This window comes from Octodon degus, unplaced genomic scaffold (genome assembly GCF_000260255.1).
Source record: "Octodon degus isolate 3935 unplaced genomic scaffold, OctDeg1.0 scaffold00044, whole genome shotgun sequence".
Classification (NCBI taxonomy): Eukaryota; Metazoa; Chordata; class Mammalia; order Rodentia; family Octodontidae; genus Octodon; species Octodon degus.
Genome location: NW_004524620.1, coordinates 13,448,679 through 13,465,426, shown reverse-complemented (window position 1 = coordinate 13,465,426; position 16,748 = coordinate 13,448,679). Strand labels below are relative to the sequence as shown.

The following is a 16,748-nucleotide window of genomic DNA, read 5'->3' as shown; positions in this document are numbered from 1 at the left end:
GATGCCTGGTCCATAGCAATCCTGGTTTGGAGAGAAATCCTTCGTCCTGGGCTTCCCACCCCCACTGCAGAGCTTCCACTGACCCCTGCGTGGGTGACAAAGTCCACACAAAGCATTTTGGCCTGAGTGTCCTCCCTATCACTGGGAAACTGAAGGTGGACGAATAGCGCTGATGTCCTGTTCATTAAAGGGCCCGACGATGGCCCTCTGCACACAGAGCTCAGAGATCTGGACAGAACCTTCTTCTGCACACCACCGGTGGCCAGGGGAACTCAGAGATGGCGCCTGACCACAACCCCCAAGAACACTGGCGCCTATTTGTTTCTTGCCTCCTCTTCTAGATGTGGAAATAGAAAACTAAAGATAAGTCAGTTGTGAGCAGTAAAGCTAGGACTGAACCCCACAGACTCCAGAGTCGGGGACACAGAGACAAGGACGAGGCACGGGGCTTCCACAACAACACCACACTGAGGAGGGGGTCCCAGGTTTACAGTCCCCCCCCAAAAGGTGCTGCAGGCCTGATGACAGGAAAGTCCCAGATAGCCACAGAAACCTCTGTCTCACCATACGTTCCCGCTGCTCCAGCTGGTGCAGTCTAACTGCCGACGTCATCGCTTTCTCTCTGTTCACTACAGCACGCCCCCAACCCCTACCGCCAGAAACAAGAAAAGGCAAAAGCCTCTACAATTAACACAATGAAAACTGTCACTTGGAATTTCAACTAAGATTCCCGAATGACACAAACAAATAACACAAACCTTATTTCCTAATGTTTTTTAATCTTTCATTTATTTATTTGGTACAGAGCCTCACTATGCAGCTCGGACTCGTAGTGATCCTCCTGTTTCAGCCTCCCCAGGGCTGGGATTACATGTGTGAGCCACTATGCCTGGTTTCAGGGCCAGCCAGGACCGGCCCAGCATTCAGTACTGAGATTGAATGCAAATTCTTGCGCTTGCCAGGCAGGTGTTTAGACTGCCGAGCTATCTCCCCAGCTCCCTAATTTCTTACTTGACCTCAGGACATGAAAGATGAAAAAAGTGAATCCTCAGCTCTTTACCAGATGTACCTACCCTAGGCTAAGTGAAAGGACAAAGCTGGCTTTTCTGCCTTGTGAAATAGCAGAAAAAGCCAAAAGACAATGAATCTTCAGGAAGAGTCAGAGTCCCTGCCTACAAAATCCTCCCTGCCCCATCCTTGAGCGCTCCACCTCACATCATCTACCAAGTTTCTCCTAAAGTTGAAAAAGAAAACCAAAGAACAAGTCTAGGAACCAGAGCCAGGCACAGGAGCATTGGTCAGTAGCTGAAGTACTGAGATTGAGTTTCAGGCTGGCCTGGGCTAGAGTGACATGTAGGCCACCTGGATACAGAAGACCGTGTCTCAACCACACACACACTCACGCACACCCAGCCACATTTTGTTATTTTCTGAGGCTGGGAGTAGAGCGGATTAGTAGAGTATGAACGTAGCATGTACAAGGACTTGGGTTTAGTCCCAGGGATCAAAAAATCAAAAACAAACAAGCAAAACTCCAGATGTGAATGTAAAAAGCACACTTTCTCTGCTAATCAAAGGTCTTAAGACAGAAACCACATTTCATCAAATCCCAGAGCTTACTCTCATCCTCGTTTTGTTGATAAGTAACCTTCCGAAACACATTTCTCCCCACCACCACCCCGGGTACCAGGAATCGAACTCAGGACGCTTTCCAGGCAGGCGCTGTGCCGCTGAGCCAGGTCCCAGCCCCGAGCACTTCCCACCTGGCCGCTGATACTCAGACGTAAGACTGCTCGATTCACACCTACTTCCCAGGACAGACTGTAGGGCTCACCTACATAACATGTGCTTTCTTCCTAAATCATTTGAAGATCAGATGCTAGCATTAAAAATTTATATGTATTCCTGGAAAGAAAAATCGCAGCCAGTTCAAATTAGAGATCCAAGTACGAGTTCCTGTTTACACCAGTGGGGAACAACATCCACCAGCTGCAGCCTGGGGGCCTTGCCCTGCCAGGCATATTTGTGCACATAGAAAGCCTCCTCCCAAAGGGCTGTGCTTTCGCTCTAAAGTTAGGATGTCACACCCCCACTCCACAGCATGTGCTTGCAGTCGGTATTTTTCATAGACCCTGCCCCAGCTCTGTCCTCCAAGAGCGGCCCAAGCATTTCACACCTAGCAGCTCCTGTTCTTTTTGAAAGTAGCATAAACATTAAGGGATTCTTTCATTCTCCTGGGACAGCTTTTCTCTGGGCACACACAGCTCACTTTCTTGAATCTGTAACTTCAGGCTACTTATGCATACACTGCATATGCCTTGACAAAATGCAGCGTCCTGTGCAGAAAGTCTGGATAAGGCATGCCGAGCCACCACTCCTTTCTCAGCGGCCTGCCTCCTCTCTGTGTCTTCAGACACTGACAAACCCCACGCAGCTCCTCCGAGCAGCTTTCTCCCACCACTCCCAGTCAGCTCCCCACCACTACCAGGCCTTGCAGGTGCTGTTGTTCAACACAACATCTAGCACCCTCTAACACTGTGTTACTTCCTGTTCGTGTGATTTGTAAGCTGCACAACTTCAGCACAGGGAGAAACTCTGCAGTTCTGTTTATTGCTATATCTTAGTGTTTAGATATATGCATTAAAAAAACAGAAATATGCACTGTATAAAATAAGAACTCAAAAATATTTACTAGATGAATAATCATAGCACCCCAATACGATGGACATCACAGTACACGGTAAAGTGCTTGGAGATGCTCACGAATGAGCGAGTGTCAGAGACAGTAACCAGAAGCAAAGAAAAATGCAATTCGAAAACCGGCTCTAGCACTCTAAGAACCAAATAACTGGGAAGTACTTTCCCTCCTAGATATAAAGTTGGGAGAGCTGGGCCGTACTCGAGATATGTTCAGCAGGAAATAATGTCTCTGAACTACGATCCAGACATTTCTCTCCTATTCAAAGTTTTTCTGCTCATATCAAATAAATCCCATCTCTGAACTTTTGTCCCCACCATCATATAAATTCTTTTTTTTTTTTTGTATTTTAGGGAAGGGTCTACAGGGTGTTCAGGGTCTTACTACTAGATCGGACTCACAGTGATCCGCCTGTTTACAGCCTTCCAAGAGCTGGGATTACAGGCACACAAAACCACGCCCAGTCTCAACTGCCTGTCTCAGCATGCCCTGGGGGTGCTTGCCGGCACTTTAATCCACTGAGCTATTTGGCCAGCCCCTGTCATATAAATTCTTTCCCACGCTTTATTAACATTTCTTCCTTTGGGTCCATTCCATTACGCTGTAAGATCATGAGAGTCCAGGGGCACTAAGCAAGCACAAACTACGCTTGTCACTAGGGCGAGGTCAGGCACGTGCTGCTTTTCTCAGCGTTCACATTAAGTCGTGTACCATCCTTAGTGGTGAGCACGGAGGTGTTTAGCATAAACTCACCTGTCATTCCGGAAGATCTTTGGCAGATACCTTCTGGGGAACCACATGGCCAGCGCACACATCAGAACCCACAGGATCGCAAGTTCGTCAAGCATCTGACCCAGGAAACTAAGGGTGGCGTGGAAGTAAACGGATCCAATTCCTAGAGTCAATCAAATTGCACCCAATGAAACAAAGTCACTGGAGAAGAACAGACACACAAATGTGGCACACTGCTTAAGGAGAGCCCTTAGCCAACTGTCAGAATCACCGAATCTCAATCTCTCTTTCTCTCTCTCTCTCTCTCTCTCTCTCTCTCTCTCTCTCTCTGTCATATAAATTCTTTTTTTGTTTTTCAGAGAGAGCTCCCTCTCTGAAAAACAAAAAAAGAAATTGAGGACAGACACAGACACTCAGGCCTGCAGCCTCCAGTCCAGAAAGATGAAAGATTCCCAGTACACATACATATCAACACATCAGAATTGTAACAATCCCACAGCTAAGCACACTCTGTCTTCATCCACTGAGCTTCACTGGAACAGGCAATAAATAAAAGTCAATGTTATCTCACTGCTAAGAATTTCCAATCTGCCTGGGAAGGAAATGGAAATTACATAAGTATTTCACAGAACAATGAAGGTAATGAGGACCCAACATCTAACTTTTTTTTAAGTTGCTTTCTTCAGATGGTCTCAGAAAACTGCAAGCCTCAAACGCAGTTCTGTGTGAGTTACAAGCAGCCCTGCTGTCAAGCCTGCACTCAGGAAACCTTTGACCTCCAGTGCATGCCTCTGCTAAGACGTCAGAGTAACTTTGGTTCACAAAACATTCCGTGCGGCACCTCATCTCCGCCCTTCCTCTGCTACCACGCAGTCCACACTTACCCACTACAACTAAAAGGGTCCATATTAAGTAGATGCCACTGTTGAAGCACGCTGCATACTGGCGAAACAAGCACATGCAGATGGGCGGTAAAATGAAAAACAAGACGTTGCTGATCTGGAGGGGAAAATGTAAAATGAAAAGATGAATATTAAGCAAAAGGGCAAACAATAAAAGCAGCTTGTTCCAAGCATGTCCTTCCCAAACCAGAATGAATGTGGCCACACGTGTTGTCTAACCTCCTGCCCTTCGGGCTTTGTTTTTGTTTTCTGGCAAATATACAACAGGAAAACTTAAAGCTTCTTTCTTGACAGTTGTGGGGGCGCTCCTGGCTGCCTCTTTTAATTGCAAATTCGCCAGACTGGGGGCAGAGGGGCGTGGAGTGTCGCCCTCATCCTGCGAAAGCAGCCCAGGCTTTTCTCCTGTTCAAAAGACCAGTCCCTTGCAGTTTCCTGAGCAGGCTGATTATAAAGCGCTCTATTTTCCATGCACCTACATTTCTCAAAGAGAAGGCATACACTAAACAACGCAAAGCAAAGCAAAACAAAACCAAACGTAGAACTAGTCTGAGGAATGGGTGACAAGAGCAGACATTCTCCAGCTTCTACAATCAATCTGCCCATGAAAGCAGCCGAGTTTCTCCTTAATCACCCTTTGTCAGCTTTCTCACCCTAATGAAAACCTATTTTTAGGTAAAGGTCAAGTTTCTAAGTTTCCACCCAGCTTTAAAATGAGATCACTTTATTTGGCACTTCATGTAGATTTAAGCCTGTTACACCTCCAGGAGGCATCAGCTGTTTTTAAAATTTTAACATCTTATTGAATGCAATATATTCAAAATACTGCTGGAGCACTAGCGCCCCATCACCAGCCAGGTATGGTGGCACATGCGCGTAATCCTAGCTATAGGAAAGGTGGTCCCATGCCAGCCTGGGGTACTTGGGGAGACTCCAACTCAAACAAACAAGCAATAAATTAAAAATACCCTTAAGGAGATCCCTGCATTCCTTCATTCATAGCACAGTTTTGTGGTTTTGCAAGTGCAGCAAGCCTCAGTCAGGCTCGCTACACTTCCTGTGCCCAAAGGCCACCTGGGCCAGGAATAGCTCCATTAGAAGGCAGAACTCTGGAACCTCACTTCGATTTCATTAATTATTATTTGCTATTTGATTATTTGGGATTTTAAAAAAAGAAATAACAGCTTTTTATGCTGGATTTTTAAAATTGAGATAAAATTCACTGACCATAAAATTAACCATTGTAAAGTACATAATTCAGTGCCACTTAATACATTCATAATGGGCAACCATCACCTCTAATTCCAAAATGTGTTCCTACCACAAAAGAAACCCTGTGTCCACAGAGTACCCCGATCTCTCCTCCCTCACTGCATGGTAACTGCTAATTGCCCTGTCTGTCTTGGCTTTCTTGCCAGAGACAACTGGTGTCAGCGCAGTCATACGATGTACTGTAACCTTATGTGACTAGTTCCTCTCACCTCGCCCGATATTTCTAAGGTCCACCCAATTGTAGCACTAATCCGTATTTTACTCTTTCTTATGGCTGAATAATATTCCACTGTAGAGACAGACCACACCTTACGTAGCCATTGATTTGCTAACGGCTGCTGGGTGCTATGAACGGAAGTGCCTCCTCAAATCATGCGCTAAAACTGACCCACCAGTGGCCTCGCGTGAGAGGCAAGGCCTTCCCAAGGTGTCTCGCTCCTAGGGCAGAGCTCCCACGAGCAGGATTAGCATGCTTAGAAAAAATAAAAAGTATGGGAGAAAAGCACAACAGCCAAGAGGTGTGAGGGAGCGTGGAGCACACAGCACGCGGCCAGTGACAGCTAGAGGCGGCCGGCCCCCACCAGGAGAGAAATCCGGGGCGCCCGCATCCCTCTGGGACTTGCCGGCGTTCAGAACCACGGAAACCCATTTGTGTGGTTATGCGTCACGGGCTGAGGCAGCGGCGAAGGGTCGTCCTACACTCACCTCGTGGGAAACCGCGCTGTCCCCACAGCGGGCGGCGCCTCCCTGCGTGAGCACCGGCGCACACGGAAGGGTGCTGGCCCTGCCGATGCGTGACAGTGCTTAGCTGTTTTTACCTAAAGCCATCGTGGAAGGAGGAGTGGCAGAGACAGCCGGACTTCTAATCTCGTGGCCCGCTGCGCAAGGCGGAGGTCCTCATTCCGGATTGCGCCAAGGCAACGCAGCCGCTCAGCGAGCAGCAGCACGGGCGATAGGACCCAAAGAAGAGAAGCGCGCAGAGGCGAGGAGACGGAGCCTGGAAGGCAGGCGCCATGGCAGCCGAAGCGGCAAGGACTGGTCCGCATGCTCCTGAGAGCCTGCCTAGGAGGAGCGGAGAGGGGGCCGCAGGCCTGCGGGGGCAGCGGAGGCCGCACAGCCGCAGGAAACGCTCCCACGAGCACGCACAGGGCCAGCCCCTTGCGAATAACACCGTTTGAGAAGGAGAGAAAGACCAAGTGGAAGAGAAATAGAACAAGTAAAAGCAGCAAGAATAAAAGAAGTGAAGAGAAATAAAACAAGAGAGGAGAAGGAAACCCTGTGAATGGACAGGATGGGAGCAAAGCCACTGCCCCGGACTGAAATCCAGGATGCAATCCTGGGCTGCGGGGCTGCAAGCACGGGCCGCACCTAGCTGGTGCCGCGATCCACGGACGGATGCGCTGCACACTGGTGACCGTGGCTGATAAACTGAGGTGCTCTGAGGTGCCCCAAGTGCTCCTCAGGCTGAAAACAGAGCCAATGTGCACTTACCCAAAAGCACCTTAGAAGGAATCAGGACAAGGGTGCCAGCGCTGTCAGCAGGTGTTGGTTTTCATGGTTATGATCATGGCCTTTATTTTCAACACAACCATATCAAGAATCAGAGATCTTTCTTTCTTTTCTTTTAAATGTATTTAGTACAAGGTCTCCAGGGTCTCACTACACAGATCAGACTCGTAGTGATCCTCCTGTTTTCAGCCTCCCAAGTGCTGGAATTACAGGCGCAGGCCACCACGCCCAGTCTCAATCGCAGCCTCAGCGCACCTCATGGGCAGGGCAGCAAGGCACGCTGGGGATGGAACCCTGGTCCCTGTGCCTACCCAAGCAGGCATTTTAGTCCACTGAGCTATCTGGCTGGCCCTAGAATCAAAGATTTTTCAGGGTTCAAATGAAAGGTGTCCAGCCAGGCATGGTGGTGAATACTTCCAATCCCAGCGCTCTGGAGACTAAAACAGGAAGGTCAAAAGTTCAAACCTAGTCTGAGCAACCCAATGATTTAGTGAGACCCTGTCTCAAGAAATGTGAAAAAGGGCTGGGGAGCTGGCTCATTACAAAGGCCCTGGATTCAATCCCTAGCACTACAGAGAGAGAGGCCTAGAGACAGGAATCATCAGAGCCACCCCTTGTTTGCAAGGGGATATAATTTACGATGCAGGGTTGGTCAAGGTCAGAGATAATCAGTCACACAGCACTGCCTGATAACACCTTCCTCTAGACCAAACTGATTCTCAACTCCGATGCATCCACCCACACTCTGAACCTGACCTTTCCTCTCAAAGGTACCTAAAATGGGGAGCTGTATCACAGACCATACACAGCCGACCCATCCTGCGGTTTACACTTGGCTTCCTTTTGTTAAATACAGTAGTAGAAGGAAGAAGAGGCGATGAAGAAGGAAAGGAGAAGAAAAGAGAGATTGATATATCACCACAGGTAAATTCTTCTTTTTCTCTGCATACATATGCACACGCTCTCCTTAGGAAAAAGGGATTATTACAGAGCCGGTCTCTTTTCTACCCTCTTTCCCAGAGACAACCACTAAATTCAGTCTTCACATCTTTTCCACGTACTTACATGAACGCATTACATATGTATGTTAGAGACTGTAATACCACCATTCTGCGCCCGCCTTTTCCCATTCAACAGTATGCCTGGCCACCTGTTCACCCTAGTGAAATAGTTCACTTGCTGTGAGCGCTGCACACAGCAGCACTCATCGCGCCAGCTTCTAGGTGAGGGAGCACTGGTTTGCAGTCCTGCCTACAACGCTGGGAGATGCGCTGCGTTTAACTTTTACCGCAATATGTCTTTATGGCCTCCAATCCCTTCAACTTCCCTAGCTTCAGTTAAGTGCAGCTATCAACTGCCACGCTGTTCTCTGGATGGCTCGATCAGGTCATATTACTACCAGCAACATGACGACATGCACATCAATCCCTTCTCCTTTTATTGCAGTAGTGGAGCTTGAACCCTGGGCCCCATGCATGCCATGCAAGCATCCTGCCACTGAGCTACATCTCCAGCCCCACCCCCCCCCTTTGTGAAAGACAGCCTCACTATGCTATCCAGGCTGGTTTCAAACTTGCGATCTTCCTGCCTCAGCGTCTAAGTAGCTGGAGTTGTAGACATCTTGTTTAAAACTACTTATACCCTGGCAAGTACAAGGGCCTGAGTTCAATCCCCGGTTCCAACAAAATACATAAATAAATAAATAAATAAATAAATCTATTTATATACTATTCACAAAGGCAGGAAGTCAACTATCAAACTGCAGTAAAATTGTGATACTTCAACATGATTTTAAATGCACATGTTAGAAGCACCACTTAGGACCAGCAAGATAGCTCAGTGGACCAAGCACCTGCTTAGGCAAGTGCAGAGACCGGGGTTTGGTCCCCAGTACCACATGCCATGCTGGCCACACCCCTAGGCACCCTGACCTGGCCGCAGAGTCGAGGCATGACGGCTGACACCTGTAATCCTAGCGCACTGCATAGTGAGATCCTGTAACAAATACATGTAAAAAGAAAATATAGAAGCACCATTTAGAAGCACTATATTGACACATGCTCCCAAATAACAGTGAAATCATTTTTTTCTCCCATAAAGCCCATCTCAGCCTCGCTGGCCTTCACAGTCCTTCTAAAAATACCAGTCACAGAAGGGAAAAGCTCCAATTAAAGGGAGACTCTCCTTAAGACAAAAAGAGGAAAAACTAACAGGAAATACAGAAAAGCAAATGGGTTCCATCTCTACTGAGAAATGAACCTCTTTCAAGGCTTTAGGGATCACTAATGCTGTGGAGTAGTACGGCTCAGGAGTGTTTTCAAAGTTTATCATTGGATTATCCTCCTGAAAATTTGTTTAATGCCTACAGACAGATCTTTTTTAATTAAAAGGAAACCACAATTTCAAAATGTTTTAATTATTTCCTTTAAAAGTTCCTCATTCTGTGGATTCCTACTTAACATTTGCTCCAAAGTAATCTCAAAAACACACTGCAATCTCATCCTGACGCATCTGAGTGTGCATTTTCCCAGGCAAAGCCACAGGCTGCAAACTTTGTGAACAGCCAGTTCATAAGCAGATAAGGACGGCAGCCTGGGAGTGACTGCAAGTCTCGATCGTCTGTCCATCCTTAGCTCTGCATTCACTACGCCTGCCTCTGGGTGCCCTACTGGGTCTGTGTAGGACTTACAAGGACTCTGGGACATGGCATTTTCAGTTTTGGGTTTTGGTTTTTTGTTTATTTTGCAAGGCTCACAGCGTTTCACTATGTAGCCCAGGCTGGCCTCAAACTCACGGTTGATCCTCCTGCTTCCTCATCTCTCAAGTGCTAGATCACAGGCGTGAGCCACCACACCCGGCTCACTTTCAGTTTTAAAAATCAGGAAAGTCTCAAGTAAAACCACACAACAGCTTTGGTTGCCCCACAGCGCACTTCCAGACAGCGCCCACTTAGCCCACAGCGTGCACAAGCCAATGCCGAGTCCAGGAACATCGCAGGAGCTTGCCCTCATCACTAGAGAACTATGCCAGTCTCTGGTCCTGCAAAACCACACACTAGCAAGTGGTTAAACAGGAGGGCTGGTCAATGCTGCCCCACAGACAATGGGTCATAGCCGGAGCAATGACGATGGGGGGGGGGGCAGCCCTGCATTTTGGCACTGTGAGGGAGAAAGAAGACTTCTGGACTCTGGCCCCAGTCTAGGGCAGGACAGCCCCTCCCCAAGTCTAGTTCTGTCAGGCAAGGCGGTGCACATCTGTGGCAGGGCATTGTAAGGTGGAGTCCTGCCCTGGCAAATTTACATGACCCTATCCCAAAGTAATTAGAAATAAAATAAAATGGAATAAATCCAAGGGGGAAAATCTTAACCCCAAATTCACAATGACTCAAACTAGGAGTTCCTGTTTTCTGTGTTTGGAAAATGAAAAGATAAGCCACAGAAATGATCATGCGAAGTCTTACACCGCTCCTGAAGGGGCACAGAGCAAAGTTTAGGCACTCCCTCCCAGGGCGAGCCCTCCCTCCCACGACGACGGGGCTCCAGGACTGCAGAGGGGAAGTGCCTGCTCGCCCTGAAGAGCACCTCCAGAGAACGCACACACTCTCTCCCCAGCTTCTTTCCTCCCGAAAGACTTAAGAACAGGAAAAAGCACAGGCTTGAAGCAGTTGAACTTGGGCTAAGCAAGATGGGATAGTAAAGCCAAGAAAAAAGAACTTGCAGAAATTAGCCTGGCTCTGGTCACAAACGTTTCCACGATCCGCAGAGCCGCGCCCGCCAGCCTGGTGGCGTCCCCAGGTAGTGCGGGACGTCCCCGTCCCGCGGCTCCCAGCGCAGGTGTTCAGGCGGCGGCCGGTGCGTCCAGCCGCCGAAATCCCAGGGGGCAGAGAGGCGCCCTGGAGGACCCCCAGCCCCCAAAGGACCCCAAGCGGAGAAGGGGATGGCACGGACCACCGGCTCCGGACCAGTAGGCACCGAGCCGGACAATGAAGCCGTCAGAGGAAACGACAGGAGGAGGAAGACCCGAGCCCCGCTGTCCCCGCCGACCCGCGCCCGCACCGTGTTGTAGAACTCGGCGATGGCGGGCACGATCGTGTAGTTGTCCTCGCACCAGTCCACCTCCGAGCTGCCGGCCCGAAGCTGGTCCCACCAGTGCGCGGCGCCCATGGCCGCTCCAGCGCCTCGAAAAGGAGCCCGACACGGCGCGGCGCGCTTTATGCAGCGCGGCCACCGCCGGAGGCGTCTGCCCGCCTCCCCTGCCCAGCCGGCCCGGGACACCCGGCCACAGACCCCGCCCCCGGCCTCAGGCCCCGCCCAAGCCCCGCCCCGCCCTAAGCCCCGCCCCGCCAGGACCCGCCCACGTAGGGCCCGCCCACGCCACGCCCCTCAGAGGCTCCCGGCCACGCCCACGGGGGCGTCCGCTTGGGAGCAGGACCCGGTTGCAGCAACACCAGCGCGGTCTCCGCGCTTCTGCCCACGCACGCTACCTCACGCCCCTTAATAGTGAAGAGCCCGCCAGAGCTCTCCCTGACAAAAGTACAACAAAAGGAGACCCGGAGGAGCCGGCCGCCCTGCGCCCTGCGCCCCGCCGCAGCGGGCGCGGATCCCGCCCACGGAGCCGAGCCCCCAGTCCTCCGAGGCCGCGAGCCTCGCTTGCGGGCTCCGCGCGGCGCGGGACGGGAACGAGCTCCGGGGAGCGCTCCGCCCGGCTCTCGGGCGGCCCTGCGCCTCTCCTCCGGCCCCCGAAGCGCGCGGCCTGCAGGTGACCCCTGCGGGCCAGAGGGCGCGGTCGGCCGGACCCCTGCGCGGCGGGTCGCTCGTGTGGCGCTCCCGCGCGGGACCCTGCGAGGGAAGTCCGTCGGCGAGGCCATCCCAGCCAGGGAGTGGCGGGGCTGGAGCCAAGTGCAGATGGGCGACCTCGGGCCCGCTTGGCTTCTGTGACTGCCGGACGGTTTCTAAATAAAAGCCAGGCGGGTCCCACGATGCTGGGCGAAGGCTTTTTGTTCTTCTGAAGGCGACGTCTGGCCGCTTTCCTTGTGTTTGGCGTGGGGTGGGCGGGTCCAGGCAAGGACGCGGCAGAGGCCCTGGGCAGCAGTCTGTGAGGACCGTCAGTCGGATGTCCCCCTTCGTGCCTGCGAAGGGCCCTGTCCCGGCCCCAGGGACTGGACCCCAGGGGTACCGGGCTGGATCTCCCCTGAGACCTCAGACCAAAAAGACGGGCTGCTGTTATAAGGAAAGCTGTGCCCAGTTAAGCTACTTGTAATGCTTTAATCGATTCTGATTTTAAAATACATTGTCGTACACCATACATTTGTTATACGTCATTCTTGTGCACATGCAAAAAGAAAATTACAAGCAAAAATTAATTAAGGGATTCTTATTTGTTTTCAGAATCTCTATGTTTCTGGATAAGTTTTCAGTCCACAGTCATGAATGGTTTCAATGTGCACCCATTTTCCTACAAATGACTTATTTATCCTTTTTTATATGAGACAGTATTACTCCATGGTGTATAAATACCACATTTTTATCCATTCATCTGCTAATGAACTTACAGGCTGTTTCCAAGAGTTAGCTATATTATTAGTTGCACTAGACATGGGTATGCACACATCACTGTGGTATGATGTCTTTACTGGGGTTTTTTGTTTGCTTGGTTTTTTGTTTGTTTTGTTTTGTTGTTTGTTGTTTAGGGTTTTTTTAAAAAATGTATTTTGTGCAGGGTCTCTCTACGCAGCTCAGACTCCTAGAGATCCTCCTGTTTTCATCCGCTCCAGCGCGGGGATTACAGGCTTGCGCCACCACGCTCAGACTCAGTGGTTTAACCCTCTCTGGGGCGGGCCGGCATATGGTGCCGGGGATTAAACCCCATTCCTGAGCTTGGCTAGGCAAGCGCTTAGTCCACTGAGCTGTCTTGCCGGCCCTATGATGTCTTTAACCCTAATGAGAAGATACCTAGGAGGGGAAGAGTTGAGTCAGATAGAATTTCTACCTTTAGGATTTTGAGGAATTGCTCTGCGGATTTCAATAGTGGTTGTATCAGTTTATAGTTACACCAACGCTGGAGAAGGACTCTTTTCTCCCCACAACCTCACCAGCGTTTAGTGTTGGTTGGTTTCTTGATTGTAGCCATTCTTTCTGGAATGAGATGGAATCTCAGTATTGTTTTAATTTGCATTTTTGAAGTGTTGAATATTTTTTCATGTATTTATTGGCCATTGTGTTTCTTTATGTGAGAAGTGTCTATTCATTTTAGATGCCCATTGTTAATTGGGTTTTTTAATTTGGAAGGTCTGAATTTTTCAGTCCTTTATATCAGTCTAGATATTAGTCCTCTGAGGAACTGCTGGCAACTTTTTTCCCATTCTGTAGGTTGGGTCTTCACTCTGTTAGTGATTTCCTTTGCTGTGTAGACAATGGAAAGTTTTTAGACAAGCGGCCCCATGTTTCTTTTCCAGGAGGCTTTCTATAAATTCATGACAGACGGAGATCACGGCAGCTGAATCACCAGCAAGGATTACCACTGGGCTTGTGCGTGTGTAAGCAGTGCACACCGCATCACGACTGCTGCACAGCCAACGGTGACTGTAACACACTACCTACTATAAACTGTCAGTGCTCTGGATGACAGTGTGAGTTTTAGAGCCAATAAAACAGGAATTTTAATGAAAGGAATTCATCCTTCTCCCCCAAATCTCACTAAGGGAGAATGGACTGTGGCCTCCGTGGGATATTCAGTCATTAGTAATGATACTTGCTCAAAAGCAGAGTTCTCTGTTGGAAGGGAGGAGAGCCTTGCCAGCCCTCTTAGTTATTGTGCGCTGAATCTTTGAACCCAGTTAATACAAGAGTTGACTGGCAAGAGAAAAGCATGAGTTATTCATTTCACATGGAACCCAAGCCCAGGTTACTAGTTCTCAGGGGTGAGGTCTATTTTACACGACACATACGATGTCCTTCCTGAGAGAGCACCAGGATGGAGGACCAGAGAGCGGCAGGGAAAGAGCCCACATCCAGCCGCTGGAGTATGGCGCTGTGGGAAGGTAGAAGGCGGTGGGTCCACTGGGCCCAGGAGGTGTGGACTGAAGCCCGCGGAGACAGGACTCGCTGGCTGGACAACAATTCAGACTTGCAGGCTCGTGGCGACTGCTGGCCACCCCAGAGGCCTCCAGGGGAGACACAGCGCCGGAGGGGAGCAGCGAGCGGGAAGCGCTGCACTGGCGGGCTGAGTGTGGAGGGCGCAGGCGTCCTACGCGAGAGAAAGTTGGAGGGAAGACTTCTTGGGAAGGGGCGGGCCGGGCTCAGAACTCGGAGCGGCTCCCGACCCCAGGAGCGGCCCCACGGTGCAGACCCGGCCCCACGGAGGAGCGGCCCCAGGGTGCGGACCCGGCCCCACGGAGGAGCGGCCCCACGGTGCGGACCCGGCCCCACGGAGGAGCGGCCCCACGGTGCAGACCGCAGAAGGGGCTCTGACTGCTGCAATCTGAGCAGGTCTGGTATGGGCCAGGCTCTCACTGAAACTATGCACTAACCTGCCGAAAAGGGGCTGCTGGCTTTCTGGGATAAATCAGTGTGGATCAGGACTCGGTCTCCACACCGTGGCTACCAGTGACAGCGGAGAAAAACCTGGAAGTGGACTTTTTTTTTTTTTTCCCCTATCTCTCCTGTGTTGTGGTGGTGGTGGTTTTGTTTTTTGTTTTTCCCTCATTGAGTAATCTTGCTTTTATATTAATTTGAGCACAGGTTCTAGTGGTTGTGGTTCTGTTCAGCTCTTCCTTTTATCTCTTCCTTCTGTCCTTCTCTTCAGTCTTTTGCATCAGTTTCCCAAAGTTGGCATGGTCTCCTTTGTCCTCCCTTACTTCTAATCTCTTCTTCCACTTCTCCATTTTCTCACTAACCCATTTTAAATTTTAACCCAAGGGCAAAATTGACATATTAAGGACTGGTACTGGTACACTGCACATAATTTCCTGGTTTTGTTTCAGATTTTGTTATATAACCACAAATCTCGGTCATGAGATTAAAGATGACAAACTGATGATCACCTCTGTCTGTCATTTTCTAGACTGTGTTCGATGCTATTACTATTGCTGATGGAAGGACTTTAGCCAAAAGTGCTATCCGTGCTCTACACAGCTATTCTTCATAGTATTTCAAGACTGAGAGTGAGTAAGGGTCATCGAAAATAGTGTGGCACAGTGAAAAAAACAAAACAGGAGCTGGTCCAAACAGGCAGCAACTTCTCATCCCCAATAAATTGAAGAGGAATGATCTTGCAGTAGACTTAAAACCCAAAATCCAACTACAACTGGAAGATACCTAAAAGAAGTAGTCATTTCCTAAGGCTTCTAGATACTAGCAATAAAGCAATCCACCATGGGCAATTACAAGCACTGCCCCAGGAATTAAGCAAGAAAAGAAAAGGGGAAGACAAGGTGCAACCCAGGCATGCAGTTCACCAAAGGCGAACCCGGAGGCCGGGAGGGGACAGTCCAGAAGCTGCGCACCTGGCCTCACTAAGTGGTAACAACAAATCAACCGAATGAGGTTCTAGAAAAAAATCAAACCAGAAATAATTTCTCAGATGACTGAAGAGATGGTGTCCACAGTGAAAACCATGCTTGGTAACTCTAGAACAGATATAGACCAAAAATAAATAAATAAATAAATAAATAAATAGGAGCTTAAGAAAATGATAGAAGCCATGAGTGCTCAGCGTAGGAAAGGTACAGAACCCACAGGCAGGTTCAGTCAGACATCCAGGAGGACAAAAGTTCCACTGAAAGTGTCTGCAACGCAGGTCATGATGTAGCTCAGCTGTGCAGTACTTGCCTCACAAGTCCAAAGTCCCGACTTCTGTTCTTGGTACCAAACAAAAAGCCTTCAGCAGATTAAGCCAATGTGAGGACAAGATCTCAGATACGGAAGACAGGGTTGCAATTAGCAATCGTGAAAAAAATTCTTAAAAATAACAAGGGATCATGAGAAATCAATAGAGCAGCTGCTGGATGAGGCAAAGAAGAACAACGTAAGATTGATTGGAGTCAATGGAAAGACAGGAGATAGCACTAATGATAGTTAAAGAAAAAAAAACCAGTTCACAGACATCATGGCAGAAAGCATCACTGGTAGAAAAATGAACACGACGCACACTTAAGTGAAGCATATAAAACTCTAAGTAGCCCTGATGAAAAGAAAACCTACAGCCAGGCATATCAGAGTCAAGATTCCAAAAATTCAACACAAGGATAGAATATTAAAAGCTGTTAGGGAAAAGAAACACATCACTATGAAGGAAAGCCCAGCAGCATGACAGCTGGCTTCTCAGCACAAATCCTCAAGTCAAGGAGAGCTTGGAGTGAAGTATTGCTAGTTCTAGAGGAAAACACGTTCAACCCAGATTGATGTACCCCACAAAGGTATCTTTGAAAAACTGATGGAGAAATAAGATATTTCCATGAAAAGAACATCTGAAGAAATTTCTGACCACCAAACCACACTCCAAAAGGTTCTGGAGGACATTCTAGAAAGAGGTAACAAAGACTACAACTCCCTGAACCCCAACAGATTCCTTAATCCATGAGGCAAGGCAAACATTTAAACAGACACAGGGGGTTCTCCTTTCCAAGATGACAAAAAAAA

At 49.2% G+C, this 16,748-nt stretch overlaps 1 protein-coding gene across 1 annotated transcript in view; it reads right to left on the bottom strand.

Moving 5' to 3' along the window:
• The window catches only part of Acer2 (alkaline ceramidase 2), a 26,037-nt gene extending 14,675 nt beyond the window's left edge, over nucleotides 1–11,362 (bottom strand). Inside the window, exons 1-3 of the mRNA XM_004631727.2 lie at nucleotides 11,166–11,362; nucleotides 4,315–4,429; nucleotides 3,452–3,593 (exon numbers count right to left, since the gene is read on the bottom strand). Of these exons, the coding sequence (XP_004631784.1) occupies nucleotides 3,452–3,593; nucleotides 4,315–4,429; nucleotides 11,166–11,273 (365 nt within the window). The 5' untranslated portion in view covers nucleotides 11,274–11,362. The remainder of the gene's footprint in view (nucleotides 1–3,451; nucleotides 3,594–4,314; nucleotides 4,430–11,165) is intronic.
• Nucleotides 11,363–16,748: the final 5,386 nt, after the last annotated feature.